The following is a 25,807-nucleotide window of genomic DNA, read 5'->3' as shown; positions in this document are numbered from 1 at the left end:
TAATTAAAACTCTTGCTTTTTGACCCAGGCAACATCCACATTGTGTCTGTTTTTATAATGTAAGTGTACTTATAATGACAGTTCCTACAATTTTTTATTTTCAGTTAATTCTAAAGCAATATGTAATTGAATATATTTTTATTTTAAAAAATTGAAGTAAGTACAATATATCGTGGATATTGTATTTTATTAATTATAACTCATAGAATTGCCATATAAAATTTTTGAGAATGTGACTCTTTAGAAACACTATTAATTCACCACATCAAAACTATTGAGATAACGTAGTACATAATTGATTAATAATTCTATTATATTTATAATAATGCTGGTGAAAACACTTCTATAGATTTTATTCAGGGTGAATTTAAGAGGTTCAACATAGAAATTGGGGTGCACGTCTCCACTAGCTACCAGTATTTTTACAAGCTTTTTATGACCCAAGAAACATTTTTCTCTCTTTATTTTACTTTGATATGCCAAGATAATAATATGTTTTTGATTACAAAAATGTGCCAACTTCTCATTATGTTCGTCGAATAAAAATCACTTGATATGTAAACATATATTCTTCATTATTTTATGTTCTACCCTAATTTTATGCACGTCTCTTTTAGGTGACGTATCTAATTTTTTGGCACCTTTTAAAGTCTCAATCTTTTCTAAATTATATAATTTTATTAATTTTGGAAAATATTTTATTAATCACTTTGATTGCACTGAACGCAAGTCATTCAACTGCAATTTAACCATGACGTGAAACAGATAATGAATGATATAATATTTTTTGATTTGAAAAATAAACGACGGTTTGGTTGGTAAATGTTTACTTTGTAGTATGCCTTGTCCATTGGGATCGTAGCGCAGTCATCATTTCGCTGCGATTCGGTACTTTCTCGCTAGTGGAGCGCGTAATAGGGGCCGCCGGAGCCGTTAGGCGGTCGGGCACTTTGAGGCTCACCCCCGAGTGGCCTTGCGTATCGCTAGGCAGGTCCGCGACGTCTGAAGCGCTCTCCGAGGGACTCACTGGCACGATCAGACGAACACGGCCATCGTCACCAGTAGCCGTCAGCGTACCATTGTGCGACAATGGCATTATAAACGGCAGGCCGTCATCCGAACTAAACGCATCGGGCGTAGAATCTTTAGATGTCGAAGCTTGGCTGTTACTGAATAACGAATTTTCAGAGTGACCCAAGCTCATCGCCTGGGCTATGGCGCCCAGCTCCTCGGTAGAATTGCTTTTGTGCTTATACACACTGTGATTTAGAAGACTCGCGATGTCTGTGTGGCTGTAGTGATTTGTCAGTGGTGGTATATTCGGGAATGCGTTGCAGTTTTGAAAGAATTGTTGGTTGGCTATTTTCTTTTCGGTGAAGTCATTGGGAAAACCGCCCATGTCTTGGAACTTTGAGATCAAGTAATTTTGGATTTGTTCGTTGGTCATTCCGCCGAAGGACGGAGCGGAGAACGGCCCATTTTGCGGCATTGTCGGCGTGGTACAGAACGGAGAAAATTGGTTGTTGTTATTCTCGACGTTTTGTGTCATCTTTGTGTTCTGGGCGATAAGGTTGAGAAGTTGATCTGTGCCGAGCTGGATGTTGTTACCATTGACTGCAGCTTGTGCCTGTGCGTTGGACTTGCGGGCTTCTTTAGATCCAGAGTCACCTTTAACCTATATTTTTCAAGCGAAGACAAAAACACATCAGATAATTACATGAACATAAAAATAACAGTAGTATTAAAGTGATTACTTGCCTCGTTCTAATTATAAACGGAAAACAATTAATATGGGATTTGCATGATCTCACTAAATGTATTTACGTATTTTAAATGTATTACATGCTTTGTTTGATAAACTAGCGACAGTAGTTTCTATAAATCGGTACAAAACAATTTTCAGACAAAATTATAGTAGGTACCTAAGTAATTTTAGTGGCTAAATTGATACTAAGAAATACAAAAGGTTAACGCCTCTTAAAGAAGCTTTGATCACTAAATAAATATGTAGAGTTTACAAAGTAATGAAGGTTATATTATAGTTCCGTACAAGTTTTGCAAAAACCCTTATCACTCACGTCTGTAAAAGGGACATTTTGGATGTAATGTGGAATATGAAGGTGCTTTTATCGCTTCATGGTTAACGAACACAGAACACAAAAAGAGGTTTCTATGTTCTGTGGCTAACGACTTTAATAAGAATATTTGTTAACTATTTTGTTAATTAAAATGTTGTATCAATTAATCGGTTGTTAAACCTATCGCCACTTAGTTCTATTGTTAAGTAATTACTATAGCAATTTATTTCTCTATTAATGATATAAATCGAAGTAATAATTTTACGTTTCGATGATCTCGAAATAAACTGATAGTTGGAAAAACAAATTCGTCTGCGGTCACCGAGGAATCTTGGTAATATACCTAATCTAGACTGGCTCGTCAGATCTTAATTTCCAATGACACTTACTTGAAATGTCATTGTCAATGTCAAATTAATTAAAGCATTCATGGCATCACGTTACGATTGAGATCGCTACTAAACCCATATACGGGATATGGGATGGGAATAATCTATCACGAAAGACCATAAAATGTACATAATACTTGATAATGAGGCTTATTTGATTACAAAATAGATTTCTAAAAAAATAGATTCTATTATAAATTAAAGCGCTTCTGCCCGCGGTTTCGCCCGCACGGTTTTTGGTCAACGATAAATGTATAATATCGTGGTTTTTGGTTTGTTACATAAAGTCATTAAAAGGTAATTAAAAACTACTTACATTGTTTAAAAGACCTTTTAAAATTAGTTAGACAGTCTTATTTTTATCGATTCACCTGAAAGTTTCCACACGAACTATTTGAGTCTGACAGTTTTATTTTAATGAACGATCCTAAAGGTCCATTCTAATACTCGTAATTGCTTATCAGATGAGCAGTAACGAACATGACCTTGAACCTCTGAACATACAAACTTTACTTACAGTAGATAATTCATCTGAAGAAGGTTTTGTACCGATGATTTACAACTAGGAGCTATAAAAAGAAGGAGGCCAGTTTATCTTTTAATTTTCTTTTGAAGTATACTCCCCAGTGTTTGTAACATTAATAATAACAAACAAAAACTACTAAACTTTTCATATAGAATTCAGTTCTACGTTTCTTAAGTGTTATTTAATGCATGGAGAGTATGCTTTGAAGAGTTATTTAAACCCCTAACAATATTATGTGGTTCTACGAGTATAGAACATAATACATTATAAACCTGGATCAATTGTCAATAAATGAGGGCATTAGCAATTCACATACAATGTCCCGTAATACGGATAATGAGCCGTCTAATGAGCATAATTATTTCATTTATAAAGCACATTCAGATTAAATCACTTACCTAAATGTATTTAAAATTTCCCAAACGATATGATAGACAATTAGACAATTGATTCAGATGTTTTTTACTTAGGTACTTATATTAAAAAGTTTGACACATAAACTAATGAAATAGTAAACTAAGCGATCATGCACACACACGAGGAACTTGTGGAGATCAAAGCAGCTAGTGTAAATAATAGTACATTTTACCTACCTATTTTATTTATTTTACGTTCCTATTTTAGTAGGCTTGAAGGTTTTCTAATGAAAAAGCAAAAACGGGTCTATATTCGTTTGCACTGACTGATTCAGACCGTGATGTACGGACGACGGCATATTAAGAATCGAAAACGCGGAACCGGGAACGCGGGTTCGAATCCCACCGCGCTCGACTATTGTGGTGAGCCCACTCGTAACAGAAGCTTATTAGCTTAACACGAGGGGCTAATGGGACTATTATTAATTTGGGCAATACAAATTGCTAATAGTCTTTAAAAAAAACATAGGTAGTGGTTTCTTACTTAGCTCGTTGTAATACCGGCTATTTAACAACAAAATGTATAGTCTTATTTACTGCCGTATGTAAACCAATCCTCTTTTTCGAGTAGCGAATTTGGAATCGTGAAAAAAATTATGAACTTTCAAAATTGTTATTTTTAAGCGATTTACACCACTCGTTGTGTGAAAATACTAAAATCTAAAAAACAATGTGATTGCTTTGAACTACGCGCCAAACTCTTCGTGTAGGTATATGAAATTGTCTCTAAGGGACACTAATGCCCGTTTTCACCATCTATCCCTAATTTTTAAGTGACCCCTATAAAAACAAAATTCCTGTTATGTGTTACCATAAGGATCACTTAAAAATTAGGGATTGATGGTGAAAACGGGCATAAGGGACACATGACACGTCTATAGCAAATGAACAAATAGCTAAACAGTCATGCACGATCTTGCTTATTATTTACATAGAAGTTTGGAGTTTATGACTAAAATCTATAGGTATCCATGGACCATGAGCAAAAGCACACCTTATTGTATTAATAACTGAATATTCATTAATAATTTACAGTCATATAAAACAGTTTTCTATCTATATTATTAACGCTTACTACTCGGATTTTATTTAGCAATCTAATTACTTAACTCTTTTTGAGGTATTACGAACGACAAAAACAATTTATACGGTTTTTAGGGTCCCAATTCGTCTATCCGCAGTTTAACTCAGATTCATCGTATCAAAACCCTTTGTCCCTTTTTTGCTTAAATCAGTTACCAAATAGTTTCAGCTTTTATTTATGGTCCTATAGATAATCACAAACTAAGAACTACAATTTGAATAAAATCAAGCAGTATGGGTGATTTTTTATAGATGTAATTAACCTTTTATCTATAAAAATACACTATCACAAGAAAATTATAATGTAAAAAGACACAGACGCAACACAACATAGTATGCAAAATGTAACGTGACATGAATAGAACTTTTTGTTGATGATTCGTGATTGTTTCATGAACTTCAGAAAGAAAGATTAGAGTAGTTCATGCCATTCAATAACAATATTAATTATCAAGCATCCTTATACGCCATTCTGAAAAGGGATTAGTAAGACTATTCCCACCTCTTGTTCCCACCTCTGCAACTCCTGTGTAGTCAGGATCTACAGCTTGACAGCCAATTAATACACAACCAGTGAATGTGAAGTTTGTTTCGGGGAAAAGTTAAACTGTCATTGGACGGGTAACGAAATTAATCAGAAAAACATGGGAGGAGTTCGAAGTCAAGGTTGAACTTCCCTTCAGTGCGAAGCGGATGACAGGTGACAAAACAAAGGTTTGGATCAGAGGTGGATTTTTAATTAGCGAAACAGTATTTTAATCTTCAGATCTTGCTGAGGCCATCATCATCATTAGGTAATTCAATCCTGGGGGATGGTGATCCTCTATATTTACCAGAGACAAATTGAGGATTTAGCCTACACACACACACCTCTCTGGCAAAAATGGGTAGGTAACTGGAGCTAATATTGACTACTCAAACAAGTCAAAGAATGTAATATGATTTTTAGGTAAAAAAAAATAGTTCTCTAGTAGGTATCTAAAGAAGTTACGATGACGCACACCTACTTAATAAACAATACATGCTTCAGGCATTCAGGCTTTAAGTATTAATTAAAAACATACAAAAAAAATTGAAGCTATTATTTACGCGAATATTACCTACACTTTTCATAAAAAAGTTGTAACTTAATCATGTTATGAAAAAGTTAAAATAAAAGTATGGCTATAAGTTTTAACATAATTAGACATAAACGAGAAATTTTAACTAGTTTTCGTGAAGCTAAAACAACACACAGTATTAAAGTAATTTTAAAGCGACTTCAAAATTAAGTCTTCATAATTGCAACATTTCGTGGGCATGGATGATCTCCGTCGTAAATATTACATTTTGCTGGGAAAAACTTTTAGGCCGGGTAATTTTGATGTCGCACTTGTTTTAAAAATAGGTGGCTAATTACACTATCATCTTGGGTAACATAACATAGGTATAAAAAGTGTTTCATTTACAAACTTAATAATTTTAAAAATAAAATAGATAAATGATATTTTAGATACCAATCAATGCATCATCCTTCGATAAAGAAAAAAGTTTATATCAATATTCTATTAGAATTTAAAGTTCTATGCGAAGCCACGGTAATATGACGAAGTTACCCGAGATGACTGTTAAAAGGTTGAGTATAAAAACAAAAAAAAAACGAGCAAAAAATCTTTGAAATCCGAGACGGTTATGTTTTATCTGAGAACACTGACTCGAATTAAATCGGGGTTTAACTCAACATCTATCACGACTGTTTTCAGTATGACATCAAGCCACCTGGCATCTTCTTGGATTGTGCGATTTTACAACCAAAATTAATAATAGCCTGATGTTCTGTCCCCTCTACGTACATCACTGGCTCATAAAGACAGTAATCACAGCAATTTATATTGCCACAGTAATGAATGTCAAATTGAAAACAATTGCAATTAATGCTAGCCTTGATCACACCTACCGAGTGGACGGGCGAGACAGTAAAATGATACTTGGCCGAGAGAGTTGGGTGAGCGAGTCACCTACTCAAGCGCTCGGCCGAGCACTCGGCGTAATGTTCATACACACCGAGCACTGTCTGGCCCGTTTGCTCGGTACGTGTGATCAAGGCATGAGTCACATAAAAAAGAAGCGGGTTTAATCTGCTATGGACTAACCTGAGGCAGAAGTGTCAGTTGCTGAGCGCTGATAGGCCTAGAGGAGCCCCTCTCGCGCTCCTGTAGATGAGAAACCAGGGCCGCGATGTGCTCCAACAACTCCTTGTTATGGATCAGGAGCTGGTGGGTACGAGCCTGGAATACCAACAATCTTAATTCAGAAAAATCCGGAGTACCTACTTGTAACCTCTTTTTCTTTTTCGTGTCTACGCCACTATATCCAGTCTGATCAAAATTTTGCGCCTCCAAATTTTCGACCAAACATTTAGGGTGTTAGAAAATATTGTGTGACGATATTTTCTAACACCCTAAAATTGATTTAAAATACTTTTGATTGAATAAACAGATGGGTGCAGATCGCTTCATATTGTAAACTACTATTAAAATAAACCTACCTGTTATATTATTTCATTAAACCTCTGTACCGTGATTCGAAGCATAGACAATATAAGAATGTCGTACTATTTGCCTCTCTTTCTTTCCTGTTGTTAGTGTGTATATAGCCGTCTCTGTCGCACACCTCCCCCCTCTGGCCAGGCAGCGTGAGCGCTGCGCGCTTTCGTTTTTGCCATTGGCGTCTTTTGCCTCGTCGAGTNAGAATTATGTGGATGGTCCAACGAACAAATAAACTTCTTAAAGTCTGCCTGGAGAACCTCAACATTACGCACGTATAAACCAGCATGGTCGAGATGGGTCTCTTGGAGTCGCAAAAACAATATAAATACTTGTAGTCCTTCAGGGTCGGACTTGGCGCGTTTTCTTATTGACCTTTATCAAGTGGAAGGACTGGCCTATAACACAATATTACTACATAAATCGGTAGTGGAAACTCTGTGTAATTCAGATGCTTCTAAATTATCAAATAATTCTGTCGTGAAACATGTTCTGAAAGCAATTTCACTTCAAAAACCAAATAAAATTAGAGCCCCAACATGGGACATCGATATAGTGGCCTCATATCTCGCTAGAGCAAACGTCAACACGTCCAGTATGTATGAAACATCGAAACACTTGGCGATGCTTTTGTTATTATGTTCGGGCAGAAGAGTTCATGACCTAACGCTGCTACGTATAGACGCAGATCATTGTTTACTTACTGAAAACTACGTTGTTTTTTGGCCTGAGTTTGGATCCAAGACCGATTCAGCTACATATCGGCAATCTGGATGGAAGTTACTACCAAATACAGTAAATCCGCATCTGAACCCTATAACCTGGATAAACAGACTGATCACTCTCTCTGCAACAAGGCGGGAAGTAGCTAAAGTAAACAATTTATTCCTAACTGCTTGTGGGAAACCAAGACCTGCATCACGCGCTATTATTGCCGGCTGGATAAAATCTGTGTTAATGTCAGCTGGTATCTCGGCTACCCCAGGAAGCATAAGAGCCGCAGTTGCAAAATAATCCAATCAATAAGTTATTTGAAACAGTGCCTTAATTATATTATTTTGGTCCTGTATTGTATCAAATTTTCTTTTGGTTATCACAATATAACCTTTTATGATTGTGTAATTTCAATATGATTCCATTGAATTTGTTAAGTTTTTCGGATAAATAAAGAAAAAGACTTTAATTTTGTTCAATGGTTTTATTTCTTTTTTGTAACTGAATAATAGTTATTAATAATAATTTACTCAAATAGTCGCACACCAGGATCACACATACTTAATTTTTATTTTTCACCCCTAAGCTTAACTTCGTTTAATCCTGAAATATTATGAATTTAGTAATTACATACAAATATCATTAGATGTCCCTGTCTCATCTGTGATATCACTTTAGCAACCTCCTCGGCCAGGCGATAATAAACACATCTCATATTGTCTATGCTTCGAATCACGGTACAGAGGTTTAATGAACGTGTTTTACCTACCAATAAAACACACATTAAACCACTTACCTGATTCGAAGCATAGTTTAATTGCTGCCTGGCTAAGCAAAAGAGCACAATGGCAAAAACGAAAGCGCGCAGCGCTCACGCTGCCTGGCCAGAGGGGGGAGGTGTGCGACAGAGACGGCTATATACACACTAACAACAGGAAAGAAAGAGAGGCAAATAGTACGACATTCTTATATTGTCTATGCTTCGAATCAGGTAAGTGGTTTAATGTGTGTTTTATTGGTAGGTAAAACACGTTCATTGTCAAAAAGCTAAATACAAAGAACTAAATAACAATAGAATTAATTGCACCGAGTCCATTCTCTAATAAAATACGAAAAATATTTAGAAAGCATAAATAGCTGGATTATTGATTGTCGATTGAAACCTTCATTGGTTCGTGAAGTTAAAATACTCGCATTAGAACAAGATAAATATTGTTTTATTGTTCAAGAAAATACAAGATTATTTTAGTAGCAACGTTGTGTTAGTAAAAGGTGTATCGCGCTAAAAGAAATTGCATTTTTGCGGGGGGATAAATTCCGCAAGTACGCGAAACCTAAATATTATTCTACCTGGTTCAATACTGCTGTTATTTCAGCAATTCTAGTACACTAGAGGAGTCGATGCAATTAGATCTAGTGCCTCTTATGCGAGTTCCGCAGTTTGCTTATGTCTGCCCCTTGGTGACGAGAGGTCTGCAATTAGACGCTTATTGTCTCAGCAGTATTTATTGTCTATTATAATAAACACCTCTATTAGCATGAATATTATTTTCTCCGCAACATTTAGATATAAATAGCGGCCGCCCGCGACTTCGTACGCGTGGATCCCGTTTTACCCCCTAAGGGATGGAGTTTCGTAAAGTCGGTTCTTAGCGGATGGCTACACCCTATAAGAAACCTACCTGTTTCAAGTTTGTAGGTGTTATAGTTTCTGAGATTTCGTGATGAGTGAGTGAGTCAGTCAATCAGTGTGACCATTCGCTTTAGATATAGATAAAACGAAAACCAAACTTAATCGTCTCTAGCATAATCCTCTCCAGCACAGTACGACACGTACAAGAACTAATTAACTAACTAAACGTACACTCGACTGAAATCCAATGATTGCCAATCGTCTATGCTAAACATTAGCCTTTCTCTAGCTGCGCTAAAGTTCAGGCACCGAACTTAGATCGGTTTAGGGTTACTGTCTGGATTAGTCCGGACATGTTCTAACTTTGGCTCTTCGCCCGAACTTCGCCCGGCCTTTTTAATTTGCCCGGATTTGATTTAGGTGGAAAAATGCTCGCGCATGTGAATAAAGGTTCTGAAATGGCTTCAGGACTTTTAAAGTTATAGATGGTAAGCAAGGGTGTTCATAAATTTTAGTTTGAGGTAGGTAAAGCTTATACATCTAAAATGGTTTTCACAGCAGAAAAAGAACTACATTTTTAAATTGAGTTATTGAAAAATCCAATTGTTCAATCTATGGTTTGGATATCAAATGATTTGGATAAGCCGAAGATAAGGAAAAATGGCGCGCATTGGAGTGAGCCTATGTCAAAGAGGGCTATGATGATATCGACTGCCTCATACATAAGTTTAGCATAATGTAAACCTTCCCATAACCATACGAGTAAAGTACCGTTGGCCGTTACACTTTTAGGTGTGTATAATATGATATGCACCATAATCCCAATTTATGTTACCTTCTTTGTATGCCTTAAATCAGCTTTTGAGTGTTGAAGGTTTAGAGGTTCGGACCATAATCCCCATTTTAAGTTCGTTTCATACCTATTTGAGTCTCGGTCGGAAAGGCCCGCCTTTTCTTCGACGAGATGGTTCACTCCCTGTGAAGCACCTCTCGTTGCACTATATCGGGTGTTTTAAAGTATTTGGGAGGTTCTGATCATAATCCCCATGTTCCTTACTTGAGCCTCGCATTGCGCTGCCTATTGCTTGCACCTGCTGCTCCAGACGTTCCCTCAGCAGTTGCAGTTAGTGTTGAGCGCTGAGCGGCGTCGCGTCGTCAGTATTGGTCATGAGATTAATGTTCAGAACGCACTCCGGTAAGTGACAATGTTTAACTTCCAATAACCAAAATGTACCTACTGTTAGCTACCGTCCTATTGCTGCGTTACTGCCTTTGATGCACCACGCTGAGGGTAGCGTCTAGGGAGATCTACGGAGATCTGGTATTAAGAATGTTTGGGTTTGGACCATAAATCCCATGTTCCTTACTTGAGCCTCGCATCGTGCTGCCTGTTCTGCAGCCAGCTGGTCCCTCAGCAGCAACAGCTGGGCCACAGCAGCGCGCGTCCGCTGCACCTGCTTCTCCAGACGTTCCCTCAGCAGTTGCAGTTGGTGTTGAGCGCTGAGCGGCGTCGCGTCGTCAGTGTTGGTCATGAGATTAATGTTCAGAACGCACTCCGGCAAGTTACAATGTTTAACTTCCAATAACCAAAAAGTACCTACTGTTAGCTACCGCCCAATTGCTGCGTTACTGCCTTTGATGCACCACGCTGAGGGTAGCGGCTAGGGAGATCTACGGAGATCTGGTATTAAGAATGTTTGGGTTTGGACCATAAATCCCATGTTCCTTACTTGAGCCTCGCATCGCGCTGCCTGTTCCGCAGCCAGCTGGTCCCTCAGCAGCAACAGCTGGGCCACAGCAGCGCGCGTCTGCTGCACCTGCTGCTCCAGACGTTCCCTCAGCAGTTGCAGTTGGTGTTGAGCGCTGAGCGGCGTCGCGTCGTCAGTATTCTCCCCGTTGGTCAAGAGATCAATGTTCAGAACGCACTCCGGCAGGTCTGGCAGGGCAATGCTGGGAGCTGGTGTGGTGCGCTAGAAAAAACCAAAGAAGTTAAGCAAACAGTTTGGAATTAGATCCAGTAGTTCGAGTGATAGTCGAAACAATCTTAGGCTGAGTTGCACCACCTAACTATGAGCGTAACTATAACGATAACCGGTGCTTTTTGTATGGAGTTTGACAGATTTTTGACGTTTGTCAAAGTTAAAGTAAGATGGTGCAACCAAGCCTTAATGTTTAGGGATCAGAAAGGGGTGGAAAATGAGGTCCGTATTGCAAAAGAACATCCAAAGTCTGATACGTATATGGATTCTCAATCTCATAGATTCTGTTTCTGTGATTTGAATTGATCTAAATATAGAAATTTACTTAGGACACGCGGTTTACAGTCATTTGTTTTTTGTACGGATTTTCGTTAGTGTGCACCGGAATTCACACCGAAGCGTCCGAAGCGTGTTTGTTATTTATTTTGTGCATAGGTACTCATTACGGCTGAAAATTATCTCTACGGCTCTCTTTGAGCTTCAAGCCAATATCTGCATGTTCATGAACTTTACTTATGGCTACATTTGATTTCGAAATCACAAATATACGGTTTTTAGAGGTAACTATTTTCTGTATAACCCTACAAAGGCTTGTCATAAAAACGTTCATATAACGTTTTTATAAGATACCTACAAAGAGCGAGAGTATCTTTACGGTTTACTTACATCATACAATAAAAAAATAATGCCAAAAGCAAATAGTTAGTCCTAACGTATCTTTCGTAATATGTAAAGGCTTACAAGTAATATTACGTACGCAAAATACTTTGCGTAGAGGATAAGCTCTAATAATCCTGGATTATTAATTTTATGAAAGATCGCCGATCAGAGAGGTTTTTTTAATATAGGCATCTTTTACTCAGAATATAAACAATATAGTAAAGAATTTGTGTTTTTACAACATGCATGTGTCTATGGAATGGATCACAGTAAGTAATTTCCTTTTATTAACCTTCAAATTAATCTATGCCTATTTCAAATGAAATTAGAGCTTGTGTTACATTATTTGCAACATTACAAACGCTAATTTAAGCCCAATGCACAATGCTAGCGCTTTTAATTACGACTGATTTAGTAGGTTTTATCAAACAAGTATCGTACTAGCACCTAAAATATTTAGGTGCATTTTGTTAAGAAATAATTATGCAGATAGTTATTATTAGTTATCAGAACGCTAATAAAGATTTTCGAATAACTGTTACAGAAACGTATTAAATTCCAATATTCAAAAAGGCGTAAAAGTATATTTTTCTTTAAAATACATTTATTTTAATATTATCCATTCCAAAGTTTTTGCATTAACAAAAACCAAATAAGTCCAGTCCAAAACTTTGCATCGAAAATTCAAATTTAAAAGTCTGTCCATCGCACTGCGTCTGATAAGTTTGTGGTGCAGTTTGTTTCAGTTGTTTTTATTTTGTTTTAGTTATTTCACCTGTCAAACACATGCCTAAAGATAAACACGGAGCGTGGGCACACAAATTAGGGTTGCCAGGTCCAAAAACACAGAACCCGGACTCGGTGCTTAGCTTGGCAGCCATTTTATACTAAAAGCCGGACATACCTTTAACAGCAATCATAGCTTTATAAAAGCCAAAAGCCGAAAAATATTACATAATAAAAAATCGCGTCTTGGCTTTACTTAAATTGTGCGCTCGACTATCAAGCGGCGCGGCAGCCATATAAAAAGACTATCAAAAGACGGACAGGCCGGGTGAGAAAATATTTGGCTGGACATGTCCATAAAAAGCCAAACATGTCCGGCTAAAACCGGACTCCTGGCAACCCTACACACAATAGTTTCACTGTGGCTGTGTAAACGCATCCAACAAACGTTAATAATGAGCCTATCAATGGACACAGTGGATTTAATGAGGATAAAACACGTTCACTTAATTTTGCAGCAATCTAACCATATTGTGTTCGATACATCAACACTTTGCATTTGACCATTTTCGAATTGGACAAAGTGCGAAATTGCACAGTTGGACATTTTGCAAATTGGACGTAATGTGCCCAACCAAACGATTAATTGCTAACTTAAAGTAGTACGCTATAGATGCCATTAGATTAGATAAGTAGGTAAAGGACAATGACCAAAAATGTATGGAGTGTGGTCCAAAATCTCAATCTAACAAAAATATTTTTTCAAATCGGACCAGTAGTTCCTGAGATTAGCGCGTAAACTACTACAATTTTTCATATGGTCATAACTTTTTACTGACAGCTTATTTTTTTTTTCGTCCCATACTGAAAGTTAATCTCTATTTAATGGACTATAAGCCAATATAGGTCTCATTAGTGGTGGACATTTGGACCACTTTTGGTCATTGTCCTTAGAAATAAGGAAATAATTATATGAAATCAATGAGACTATCTATTATTTCTACTATTGCAGAAGAAAATATAATTAGGTTTCCGTGTACCAACAACATTTATGTCTAGATAACTAACTAAGTATTATTTACGGTCATTGATCTAAATAAGTGATGTCTTATTAGGCAGCACTTTTATGAACAAAATAATTACTTAGAACATCTAATAATTACTTGAAGTGTCTAGAATGAATTGTTGTAGATTCGAATCCATATTTTTAATAAAGTAAAGTGCTAGCAATCAGCTGAATTGAGGTACAATTTATTTGTACAATTAATCTAAATTTATGTTATGTAAGAGTGTATTCAATGCCAAGAAAGGAATTCCGAAAGAAATACAGGTTTGCTGTTCAGCAAAAACGTTTTATTGAGCAGTTTGTGGTGTACTAACAGCGTGACCGGGATGCCCGAGAGCATTTTCTTTGTCCCCGACGTTCTAAACACAACAGTGCAGACTCTCGCTTGCTGTGCTGCAGAATGAGCTGCGATATTAGAGCCAAACACACGATGCGTTGCGCCACCGCACTTATTTATGTATACTTTTGCACATAATACTGATGTACAGTGGCGGAATTAATGCCAGGTGGCATTATCTGTCAGTCAAGCAGAGAAACTAAGGTGGTGCAAAAATTATGAAGGTTTAATTAGATATTTATTGAGATATAAAGATTTCGCTACTTATTGTGTGTTTGAAATTCAAATTACAAATTCCATCGGTTTTTCCGGGAGACTACAAACGGGATGTTCGTGTGAACGTTAATATTAAAACACGTGGAAACAAGCCCAAAGACGACGCGGCGGCACCGTTCCAGCACAGTATCACTGTGGTTCCTGCGTCGCACCGCCGTCGCAACGCATCGTGTCCTTCGGCGCTCAAACTCAATGTCCTTACGCGAGATCTTTGCATAATGAATCGTCGGAAAATTCAAAGCCTCGACCGCAGCGCGTATCAAAGTAGTCTACTTGAATACTTCATTACGCTTGTGGCGCGGCCGAAGTGAGCTGCGAGGCAATATACTAAGTCTAGAATTCGGTAAGATGTTAGCGCAGAGTTCGTTGTTTTAAGCTCCATTATGAATGGCACGCTGGAATTTAGCAGAAATAAATTGTTCAGTGATGCGTTTTAATAAACATAAATAAAAAAAAACATTATTTGGTTTGTAAAATCTAAGAACTGCTGGAATAATTTATAGGCTGCTTCTATATCAAGGATCTAAAAAGTTTTCGCGGAACAGTGTTTGTTACAAAACAAAATCGACGCGCGGAAAAAGGTTACTCAGTCACTAATAAATTAGTAAGTTAATCTACCCAATAAAAGACAGGCGTAACTTTCTGACGGCTGTACTCTGACTCATCAACGCCTACCCTTGATCGATTCGGAAAGAATGGTCTTTATTTTATAGTGCAGGCACTGAGAAAGAGTTTCACTCATTGTAACCCCTAATACCTACTCTTAGAAAGGCCATAAAAGATTTTTTAAACTTTTAAGTCTTAAGCCAGTTTTCACCATCAATCCCTAATTTTTATGTGACCTATGAAAACAAACTTCAAGAATGCAAAAAGTTAACATTTCATAGTTAAAAAAAATTGACAAAAACAAATAAAAAACTTCCGAAAATAACCTAATGCGTACAGGCGCCCAAAAAAGAGACTAGTTAAATCTAGTCGGTTCATGTGTCTTAGCATCCCCTTTATTGACAGAAAATAAAGGGGAACCTTTATTGACCATCACACGTGAAGCATGCAGCTGTAGAATGGTAAGTATAAGGGCCTATGCACACGGCGTTTTAAGCGCGCCGTCCGATACAAATGCGATATGTACACATACGAAAGTCGGACCTATCTATAGTGTGGAATTTTGTAATGCAGGTGGCATTTATCGGTTATTTTCTGAAGTTTTTTATTTGTTTTTGACAAATAACCTATTTTTTTCCTGCTGTCTAAGTACTCTTAGTAAAAAAACCATTGAATGAGTTTCTTTTAAAAAATAAAGGAATATTTTCTTTAAGTAAAACTTTCTATCTCCAGTTTTAAGAGTACTTTCCCTTCAGGTGGCATTACAAAATTCCACCCTGTACACTAACTAGTAGGCGTTTGTAGGAAAAAAGCGCACTCTCGTTGTGCGTTCAACAGAGCGTTTAAAATAGCTGTGTGAATAGGCCCTTAGATAATATCACTCGTTGATTCTGTAAGTAATTTTCGCAAGCCGATGATATTATTATCGATTTGATTTATTGCAACTGTTCCTGGATTCGATGTGGGTAAGCGATTATTGTGAGTACTGCATACTATTTTCGGAGTCTAGTAATAGACACTCGTATTTCTATTTCAATCGGCTTGAGTGAATTGTTTTCAACGAATTTATTATTTTATATTTAAATCGAAAATTCTATGACAACTCTTCATAATAGAATTAGATTAGACCAGTTTTTTTCCACGAGTTATTACTAAGAATTATAATTATGTATGTCAGAGTTATCTTAAATTATTCATATTTAAACAGCATTGTTTGAAAAGAGGGCCAAAATGATATTCACATGTGTCAATAATTGGAAGGCAAAGGGGTCGTAATTTATCCCATATTTCGGAACACAACGTTCGCGGCGTATGAAAATATATTTCTCTCTTGTGGATACCTGGGAATATCATGTTTATTTCAAAAACCCTGATCTCATTTCATTGGACCACGATTTATTTTATTATAGTACGTGTAAGGCATGAAACAAAAACGAGTAAACATTGAAAGTTGGAGATGCTTTTATATTTGGAGATATTATTTTGAAGAATAAAGGGCTAGAGCATCCTCTGTTCTATTAGGCTTTCGAGATCAATATGTATCTCAGAAAGCATGTTCCGTATTGATGCAATGTTTAGTGCGAATTGAGTACGGCTGTAAGTGGCAATGATTCTAAGGAATTCAGCTCCCCTTTCCTTCCACGAAATACGAATGGCTATAAAAGAACGGAGTAAATATTTGACAAAGAATTCACCGTGACGGCGGGCAACAACTTGCAAAACATTTGCATAGTGAGTTTTAGAAAACGATTTTCTTTTTTGCACTGTAATTCGCTTGGATAATAATGGAAAGATACGAGGACTGTTTTTGACAATACGATTTAGTAGAAAAAGTTATTTTTCTTCTCCCAACATATTATTTATACCTATGATACACAACTGTGTATGCGAAATCTCCTTCAGTTTCATGAATAATTAATGTTGCTAATACTCGTAGTATGGTTTTAGCTAGACAGATTCCGCTCTTATCGTTAGCTGGTTTAACCTTTAACTATGGACGTCGGGTCTCAGAGGCCCACCCCCTTTTCCAATTTCTCGGTTTAAACACCTTCCCGCCACGTGCTGCTCGCGACCATCTCAGTAGCTTCAGTTTTAACTGTGTTTGGGCCGAGGAGGCATAAAATCGCGTCTTCCGACACTTATTACGTGAGTAATAACCATCCAAAATTTTGTCCGGGCCTGGGAGACCCGATGACTATAATTTCCATACAAACATACTTCTATGGATGTGACTTGTCAACTATAATTTTTTTACATGATATTATTATAATCTTAAGTAAAATGTTCTAGTTTAAGAATACATAATGGCAGAAAGTATCTGAGTACATCAGCTATATTATTAGCCCAACTATCTAAAGAACATTTCAGGAGTAAGGTATTACTTGTAAACGATTCTTTTTTTTAGTTTAGATGTCTTAGAATTTACCATTGCTGCAGATTCCGATTCTGAATGGTGTATATTTTGCCTATTAAAGCTCTCAAAGAAAGATAACACATGCCTGTAGAGATAATTTGTCTTTATTGTTCTAGGCCACTGTGTAAAATTTTGGTAACTTTAACCCTTGTCAAAAATTTTATTTTATGTCCTTCAGAAATTTTGTTCATGTTTTTATGTTACGTGGTTATTAATTAGCAAGGAAAAAAATATTAATTTCGTTTATTAATAATCGACTGTAATCAAGGAGCCTATATGTGTGGCAAGTCAATTAACACTGAAAAATGACTAAGTTTTTTAAATTTGCAAAAAAATAATTAAATTATGGTTAAAATTGGATTACATTTACTAAATCCTTTATTAATAGTTATTAGACATATATCAACTCTTTAATAAATTCAAATTGATTCAGATATAAAAATAAGAAGTATTTTAGATAGGGGTCTGGGAGACCCGACGTCCATGGGAGTGTAATTATTTTTTCACGTCCATAGTTAAAGGTTAAGATGCTGACCCTTTGTAAATACTAATCCTGCGATAAGTATGCCTCTCTTCAGGAAAATCCTATCGAGATCTACTCAAAAAACGCTGAACGGGCTGCGGATTTAGTTAAAAAACTGACAAAGGCGAGTAAGATTCGCGCCCTCAGGGAAACAAACTTAATTACGTATCCATCCCCAGAATCGGGCCTCGACGATGTTTGTCTGGTTCCGGATATTATAAAAATATTTTCATAGTAAGTAAACACCGAATATTGCTGTAATGAGAGGCTCAATCGGACTGAAGGACCAATTTCACTATCAGTTTTTGATCAAATATACAAAATTTTCGATGCGTTTACACTTTAATATTGTTTAATTAGTCTTATAAAAATATGAAAATGTAAAAACATTAATCGAAAACCGTAGATTTTTTGACCAAAAACATATTGAAATTTGGCAATTGACGAACGGATTTGGATTGGATTGAATATAGAAAACCAGCATTAGCCGTGAAAAATATTTTTCATACACATCAAGGTAAATCGAAACATAATTGGCAATGAAAAAACTGAAAAATCAGAAATTGCTATGCACGCTATACATGCTACAATTAGGATTTTGTGCATTTTGTAAGCTAGCTAGCATGTAGATATGACGTCTGTTTCATGGTAGATTAATGGTGTAAACATTATTAGGAACAAATGCCATTGGGTTATAACTAGGATTTAGACAATGGCTACCAAAAAAAAAAACCGCTGCAACATGTGGTATTTGCAATGTATTAATTTTCACGTTTTTATGACCATTCCCCTTTGTCATAGCAATGAGTTTGTCAACGGCAAGTACCCTAAAGCACCTAAAGGTTGATCAGAGAATTGCTACCTTGATTACGTTGACTCTGAATGTTTGACACCTAGACAAGCAGCCTTGTCCTAATATTAATTTCAGTGAAAAGGGTCTTAGACAGAAGATAGGCAGACATATGGACGAACGGAAATCAAAGTAATCTACCATTTATTCATGTTGAGGTACTAAACCATATCCGATCATGAAAAAATATTTTCATAATAAACCAAAAATACTAAACTCTACATGCAGCTTTACGAGTATTTAGTTCATAGAATATCTTAATTATGTTTTCTTCGTAGTAATAATTATTACATACGACATTATTGATGATTTTCCACAGACTTGACTCTACATTTGAATTCGTCACACGTCACACGTTTTTACTGATAAAATAACGCGTAATTCATGTTTATGACGAATTTACTTTTAGGGTGGGTTGCACCACCTAATTTTGACGGTAACTATGACGATAACCGGTTATTTTTGTATGGAGTTTGACAGACGTTTGTCACAGTTAAAGTAACATGGTGCAACCCAGCCTTAATGTACAAAACTTACAAAAGTGCGAAAAATCGACTTTGTGGCTTTAACAATAACCCAAAAAACTTCAGTGTAACTTGTTTCAAAACAATCTTGACCGAAAGAAGAACGGTCACGCCCCATACAAAAAAAACCCAGACCCGACAGAAACGAGACATACCTCAGTTTTTTTCTCATGTCCTAATTAGTTAAATTATATATTTTTTATATTCGAAATCTATGTATAACACCAAAATATTACCCTTTGTTTTTGTTTAGGCGTTATACAAAAACTAATACAAAATGCTTATTTATCACCAAAATTGGTAAATGTATGTACCTAAATGTCTATTACAGCTGCTATGGAATGTATCTAGGTGACCTGGAGATACAACCGGATTATACAGGGTGGTTATACATATGGAACAATAAGTGATCTCACTCGATTATTTCTAAACTATACAAGATATTGAAAAACTAGTTACTGATTCTGAAAGTGCTTCATGAGCTCTTTCAAATGGTACCAATAATAGGGTATAGATTATGGAAGCTGGTAACATTGAATTTTTGGATTTTGTAACTTATTATTTTTTCCACCCTGTATAATCCGGCTGTATCTCCAGGTCACCTAGATACATTCCATAGCAGCTGTAATAGACATTTAGGTGCATACATTTACCAATTTTGGTGACAAATAGGCATTTTGTAGTAGTTTTTGTATAACGCCTAAACAAAAACAAAGGGTAATATTTTGGTGTTATACATAGATTTCGAATATAAAAAATATATAATTTAACTAATTAAGACATGACAAAAAAACTGAGATATGTCTCGTTTCTGTCGGGCCTGGGTCACAGATGACCGTTCTTCTTTGTATTTAAATACGAAATCATGTCTGACGAGTTTTCACTTCGTTTGCTCCGCCCAAAGAAAAAGCTGCTACTTTATGTACACAGCGACGAGGACGCTAAGTTGACAAAGCGACCTAAAATAAACGAAATTATTAGCTTTGTTTCACGAGCATACTCTGATATTATGTTGACTCAATTGTATTAGAGGGGTTTCAAAGGAAATCATGTAACTAAAACTAACTACGACATTTCCAGTTCGCACTGATTATTTGCTCGTAATTTGATTTAAAGAGGCGATCTGATTATGCTTTGTTATTATTATTATTAATATATTATCTCATGTAGTCATGTGGGATTTAAAACGGCATTGCGATTTAAGACCTTGTTCCGAAATATAGTTTTGCATAATGTATTTCAATACTGTCGTTTGATGCACCAAATCGCAAAGTGCAATATAAAATATTCTGTTTCTGCCACGAGCCAGTTCGGAGCTGATATTAAAAGATGTGGAACTTACAAAGCATTTTCTTGGTCTTACAACGGTCTTGAATATTTTAACGACATTCATAAGGGACGACTTGAATATTCTAACGACATTAATAGTTCAAAAACGTTTCAGTTTTAAAGTTTTAATTTTGCTTCATAAAACATGCTGTGGGATATAATTTCCTAGTTCGTATAGGTACTTACGTATTTAAAAATAAAAATTGACCGGTAAATCTGGAGGTTTTGACGATTACCTTCTTATTCTAATGAGCTCAGTGTAGTTAAAAACTAAAAAAAAGATTTAAATATTTTTCAGACATCAGTAAAAGATGGGCAAACTTAAAAGAGCAGTAATAATAATCCAAAACTCACACGTGCGTTCTACCTAAAGTATAAATTATGAAATTAAAACAAGGTTATAAGAACCACTTTACCACCAAGTGCGTTGAAAACGTATTATAGGTGCCTCTGAAAAGCAGTTATAAGTAGGTATATATTACTTCTCGAACTCTATACGTGGCTTAAATAAAATTGATACCAGACAAATAGACAGGCTAACAAGCTTCGTATTTCTGTGCCAACCGAAATTCTTGGTCCGTGACCAAAGGCAGAAAATTCCCAAACGACCTATCAAAAAGCTAATTTACCCGATAGAGAATCAAGAGGCGGCGAATTCGAGCTTGTGCGAACTCTACACCCCACAATTCTATCAGGAACATAGCAATTAACTCATTTAATCTTGGAATCATTCCTGAAGATGTTTCCAACAAAATACTGAATAGGTACTGCAAAATATTTCGGGCTTGCTTTACTATATTAGTTTCAGCAATTATGCTATTCGGACAATTACTCCAGGCCAATCTGAGTGAAGGGGATTGTTCTGTACTAGCTGTGCCTGCGAATTCGTACACTTGAAAATAGTTTGAATAATATTTTCGGATTCCACCCATGGGCCTATTGGTTGTAAGATGATGTAATAATATAGCCTTCCTCGATAAATAGGCTATCCAAAACAAAAAATATTTTTTAAAATCGGACGTAGTTCTTGAGATTAGTGCGTTCAAGCAAACAAACTCTTCAGCTTTTTAATACTTGTAATAAGTATAGATATACTAGTAACAAATTCCGTAGAGATCTAGGCCAACAAGGTCTAATCGTCAGGTATGAACAATTGGTTGTTCCGGTAATGAGTACCTACTCGTAAATCCTTTATCTTTATAGTAATAAAAATAGTAATAAAATGTTGTCTTTCCATTTTTGTGGAATTACTTATCACTTGTGCACACTTAGGCTTAATTGCTCCATAAACCTTTAACCGTAACTTTATTGATAACCGGTGTTTTTTTTGGTGTTTAACAGATTTGTGACGTCTATTTATAGTTAAAGTAAGATGGTGCAACCCAGCCTTAACGATTAAACCCTTTGTACTTTAGTCGCATCGCATCGCACTAATACGGGTTACAAAGCCAATGGTTCTGGTTTCTGATCCAGCAACAAGGACAAACTTTCGTGTAAAGTGTAAATCATTTGTATCTGAGTCACGTCTTACATTGTATTGATGTATTGACGGTCTGTGGTCTGGCGATTCGCGTCCAAATCTACAACGCCATCTGTGGTTGCGAAATCCGCGAGGGTCAAATGTTAGTGTGAAATGGATGTTAATAGCGACCACCATTTCATCAGGTCATTATGTCTACTGGGGAATCACGATTCACTTAGATTACAATACGGGTAGGTACGTAATATTTATGTACGAGTATTACATAAATTAGTTTTTAATTGACACAGAAAGTACAAGCTCTGTTTAATTTGGGGTGAGGTCGTTAGAAGTTATAATAGGACTTACATGACCCTAAAGATTTTATCATTTTGTTGGTAGAAAATCTAAAGGTGGACGCAAATATTACTGATTACTGGTGTGTGATTCTAACTAATATTAGTAGCAAAACGAATGACGTTACACCTAACCTTGAATGCTCGCTCCCATGCTTGGCTGAAACGTACCTACTATTCCATCATGTCTGAGTGGCTTAGGTTGTGTGTTCACCTGTATTGGCTTGTACTCGTAATGTAACACTCAAAGGTATTCAGGATTAAGCCAACAGTGGAATGGACAACACAACGCAGCTTGCATAGCCTTGCAGTATTAGTATTGCTGGTTCAGCGGTCAGAGAGTTGTACTGTTACAGAGTGCATCAGGAAAAGTTTTTATTTAACTATTTTAATCCCCAATGGAGTAGTTAAAATAATACCAATGGTTAAAGATACAATCTCTACTAATTTTATAAATTAATTGAATTATAGAAAGTAAGGTTGAGTTGCACCACCTAAATTTGATCGTAACTATAACGATAAACCGATGTTTTTTGTATGAAGTTTGACAGATTTTTGAAGTTTGTCAAAGTTAAAGTAAGATCGTGCAATTACTCCAGCCTAAAGATTCTTATTGTAATGACGTTAATAGAATAATAGCTGTGTGTGTTCTACATAAAATAAGTAGTGCAATTAAGCCATTCCAGATGCCTGATGATATCTAATATCAGGGTTGTGTGATCTTGATGGTTATAGCTCACACGTCATACTAAGAAGACTGACAACTATCTGCATTATGAAAACGAGATATATTATAACTTGGCTGAGTTGCACCAATTAACATTAACAGTAATTTTAACGATAACCAGTGTTTTTTTGTATTGCAAGCAAACTTGGCGGCGCACTGTGGCAGACCAGGCGAAGAAGATCGGCAAGACTTGGAGCGAGATCAAACAAATAGCTCAAGACCGAACGCGATGGAGGACTGTTGTGGACGCCCTCTGCCCCATCTAGGGGGGACCATAAGTCAAGTAAGTCAAGTGTTTTTTGTATGCAGTTTGACAGATTTTTGACTTTAGTTAAAGAAAAGTTAGGTGGTGCAACCCAGCCTTAATGTTACAAGTCATCTGACAACGAAATATTCCATTAGACGAAAGCTAGTACGAGTTTTGTAAAGGATTTATTCTCAAAACCTCAGCCACATCACATCCGAGCTGCAGGAGACACGTGACAGTTCTGACGCGATTCTTTCATTTTTCTTGATGAAAATACGAGTAAATAATATTATTTTTCCCGATAAAGCACTTGATCGTTTCATAAAGCGCGATCGCATTGTCACTACAAAAATATTTTGTAATGATACAATTTTACTCATATCATAAAACATGTTAATTATATCATGCATCAATATAATTTTGTAATTTTCAAAGAATTTATAATAATTACCTACTACTACTATACAAAGATTAGGTATACTGTCTCAGTGTCTCTTAAAGATACCGATGTTATTCGGTCTTATTTGTTAGAAAAACGGTTTCTAATGCGGCAGACTACAATTTACATGGCTGTAAAATTTACAGTTAAAATGTTTTAAGTTTTGGTCTTATACAAGATATTAATACATACCATGGGAGATCGCTTGCCCTCCTTCCTAGGCGGTGGCGGCAACAGCTCCAGATGAGTGGGCCTGGAGGGCTCGCTGCCACCGACTGCTCCTTCCTCCACCACTCCCTTCGATGTAGACGCACCCCCTACGTCCGAAACTCCACAATCTGAAGCTGCTTCTGTGGGCGTTAGCACTAAGTAGAGTCACACGACAAAAATAATTGCAGCATTTTAAAGGTGCTTTCCTGAACCGAGCTACCGATACGTGCAGGCTGCATGAAGTCCAGCTAGTCAATGGCGGACTAAGCCCGTCAGAGGCCCGGGGCGGACAAAGCTAACTGGGCCCCCCTAGCTTTAAAAAAACACGGCGTATCCATGGCCATGGCCATGTAACAGGGGGGATCATGGTTAGTACTATGCTATCATCTTTCAAATCGGTAGCCCATTTTGCGGTGGGGGCACCAGACCATTCTGGGGTTTTTGCCATCTCGGCCTCCCCGCTATATGTGTACACATGAGAGTACTGAGAACTACTAAGTACATTTTGAAAGTCTTGTTTTGGATTTCATCAGGAGAACGTGGAGGCATTTGGGGCCTCCCAAAGACCGACACTGCAGCTAGTGCTTCAAGAGCTACTATCGCGGCGTTTGGAAGTCTCACATAACCAGTAGTGCAGCTATGGCCGACCTCATGCAGCCTTCATGCTGTCGGGAGTTGTAGTTGGCAGCTTCGTTCGGAATAGCACCTTAAGCGCTCCTGCACACGACGCCGCCGCCGCGCTGCCGCCGCGCCTATGCACTGTTTATACGCGCCGCGTTAAGCCCGCTGCCGCGCCGCCGGCGAAATTATGCTTTGACGGCGCGGTGGCGGCGCGGCGGCGGCGCGGCGGCGGCGCGGCAGCGGCGCGGAGCGGCGCGGCGGCGGGCTTTACTCTTCGGCGCGGCGGCGTCGTGTGCACGAGCGCTAATACACATACGAAGAAAACATTTCTTTGTTTATAATGTGCAATTGGAAAATCAACCATCAATCAATAACTGAGTTATTTCAAGTCAACAGAATGCGTTTATGCGACGCAAGAATGGCTGACAGGAACCCAAATTGGTCGTAAGTGAAACAGACGTTTACAAATAGCAGGCAGACGAACTGTAAAATGCCTCGTAAAATAAATCAGTGTATGAAGAGTTATATGCGGTTTTACTATCTACAAAATTATTGAAACGCATTGAGTAATATACCTTCGTGTTCAGAATAAATGTAAGTTTAATTTTAGCTTTTTTGAGTTTCATGTTACTTGTATTTAAAATTGCAGCGTTCCTTTAAAACTTGTAAAAAAAAGTCAATCCGAATATTGGATAGTACGAATATTTTGACTATATGAAATACAATTTAAATTGGTTTAAGCTAGGATTTTCGGAATTTATTTTTCAGTAGTAATTGAATTATTCAGTCCCGATTTCATTGACCTATCAATTTAGAGCTACATGTCACGAATTTTGTTGGTTTTTTAACAATGTGAAAAATAATGAAGTTTAATTTCACCTCTTCACCCCATTATTAAAAATTTAACATGATTAAATTATATTTAACGTACTTATACTATTTGAAATTTCAGACAGTTGATATTTCGCAAAAAGAAGGCAAAATTACAAAAGAAATGACAAAAAATGTGGTTATTGATCCACGGAAGCAAGCCCTTTGAATATCGCGGCATTTTGCATTTACATCTCATTAAGTAATACGGCGGTAAATCTTTAT

General features: G+C 36.8%; 1 protein-coding gene across 1 annotated transcript in view; it reads right to left on the bottom strand.

Annotated features, from left to right (window-relative positions):
• Positions 1-25,807, bottom strand: part of LOC114361193 (capon-like protein) — a 40,474-nt gene continuing 14,667 nt past the window's right edge. The window contains exons 3-6 of the mRNA XM_028316169.1: positions 24,074-24,231; positions 11,095-11,334; positions 6,625-6,759; positions 1-1,675 (exon numbers count right to left, since the gene is read on the bottom strand). Coding sequence (XP_028171970.1) covers positions 827-1,675; positions 6,625-6,759; positions 11,095-11,334; positions 24,074-24,231 — 1,382 coding nt within the window. The 3' untranslated portion in view covers positions 1-826. The remainder of the gene's footprint in view (positions 1,676-6,624; positions 6,760-11,094; positions 11,335-24,073; positions 24,232-25,807) is intronic.

The sequence above is a fragment of the Ostrinia furnacalis genome, unplaced genomic scaffold (genome assembly GCF_004193835.3).
Source record: "Ostrinia furnacalis isolate ACB-3 unplaced genomic scaffold, ASM419383v2 OfSCF5444, whole genome shotgun sequence".
NCBI lineage: Eukaryota > Metazoa > Arthropoda > Insecta > Lepidoptera > Crambidae > Ostrinia > Ostrinia furnacalis.
This window is presented reverse-complemented; position numbering and strand designations above follow the sequence as displayed.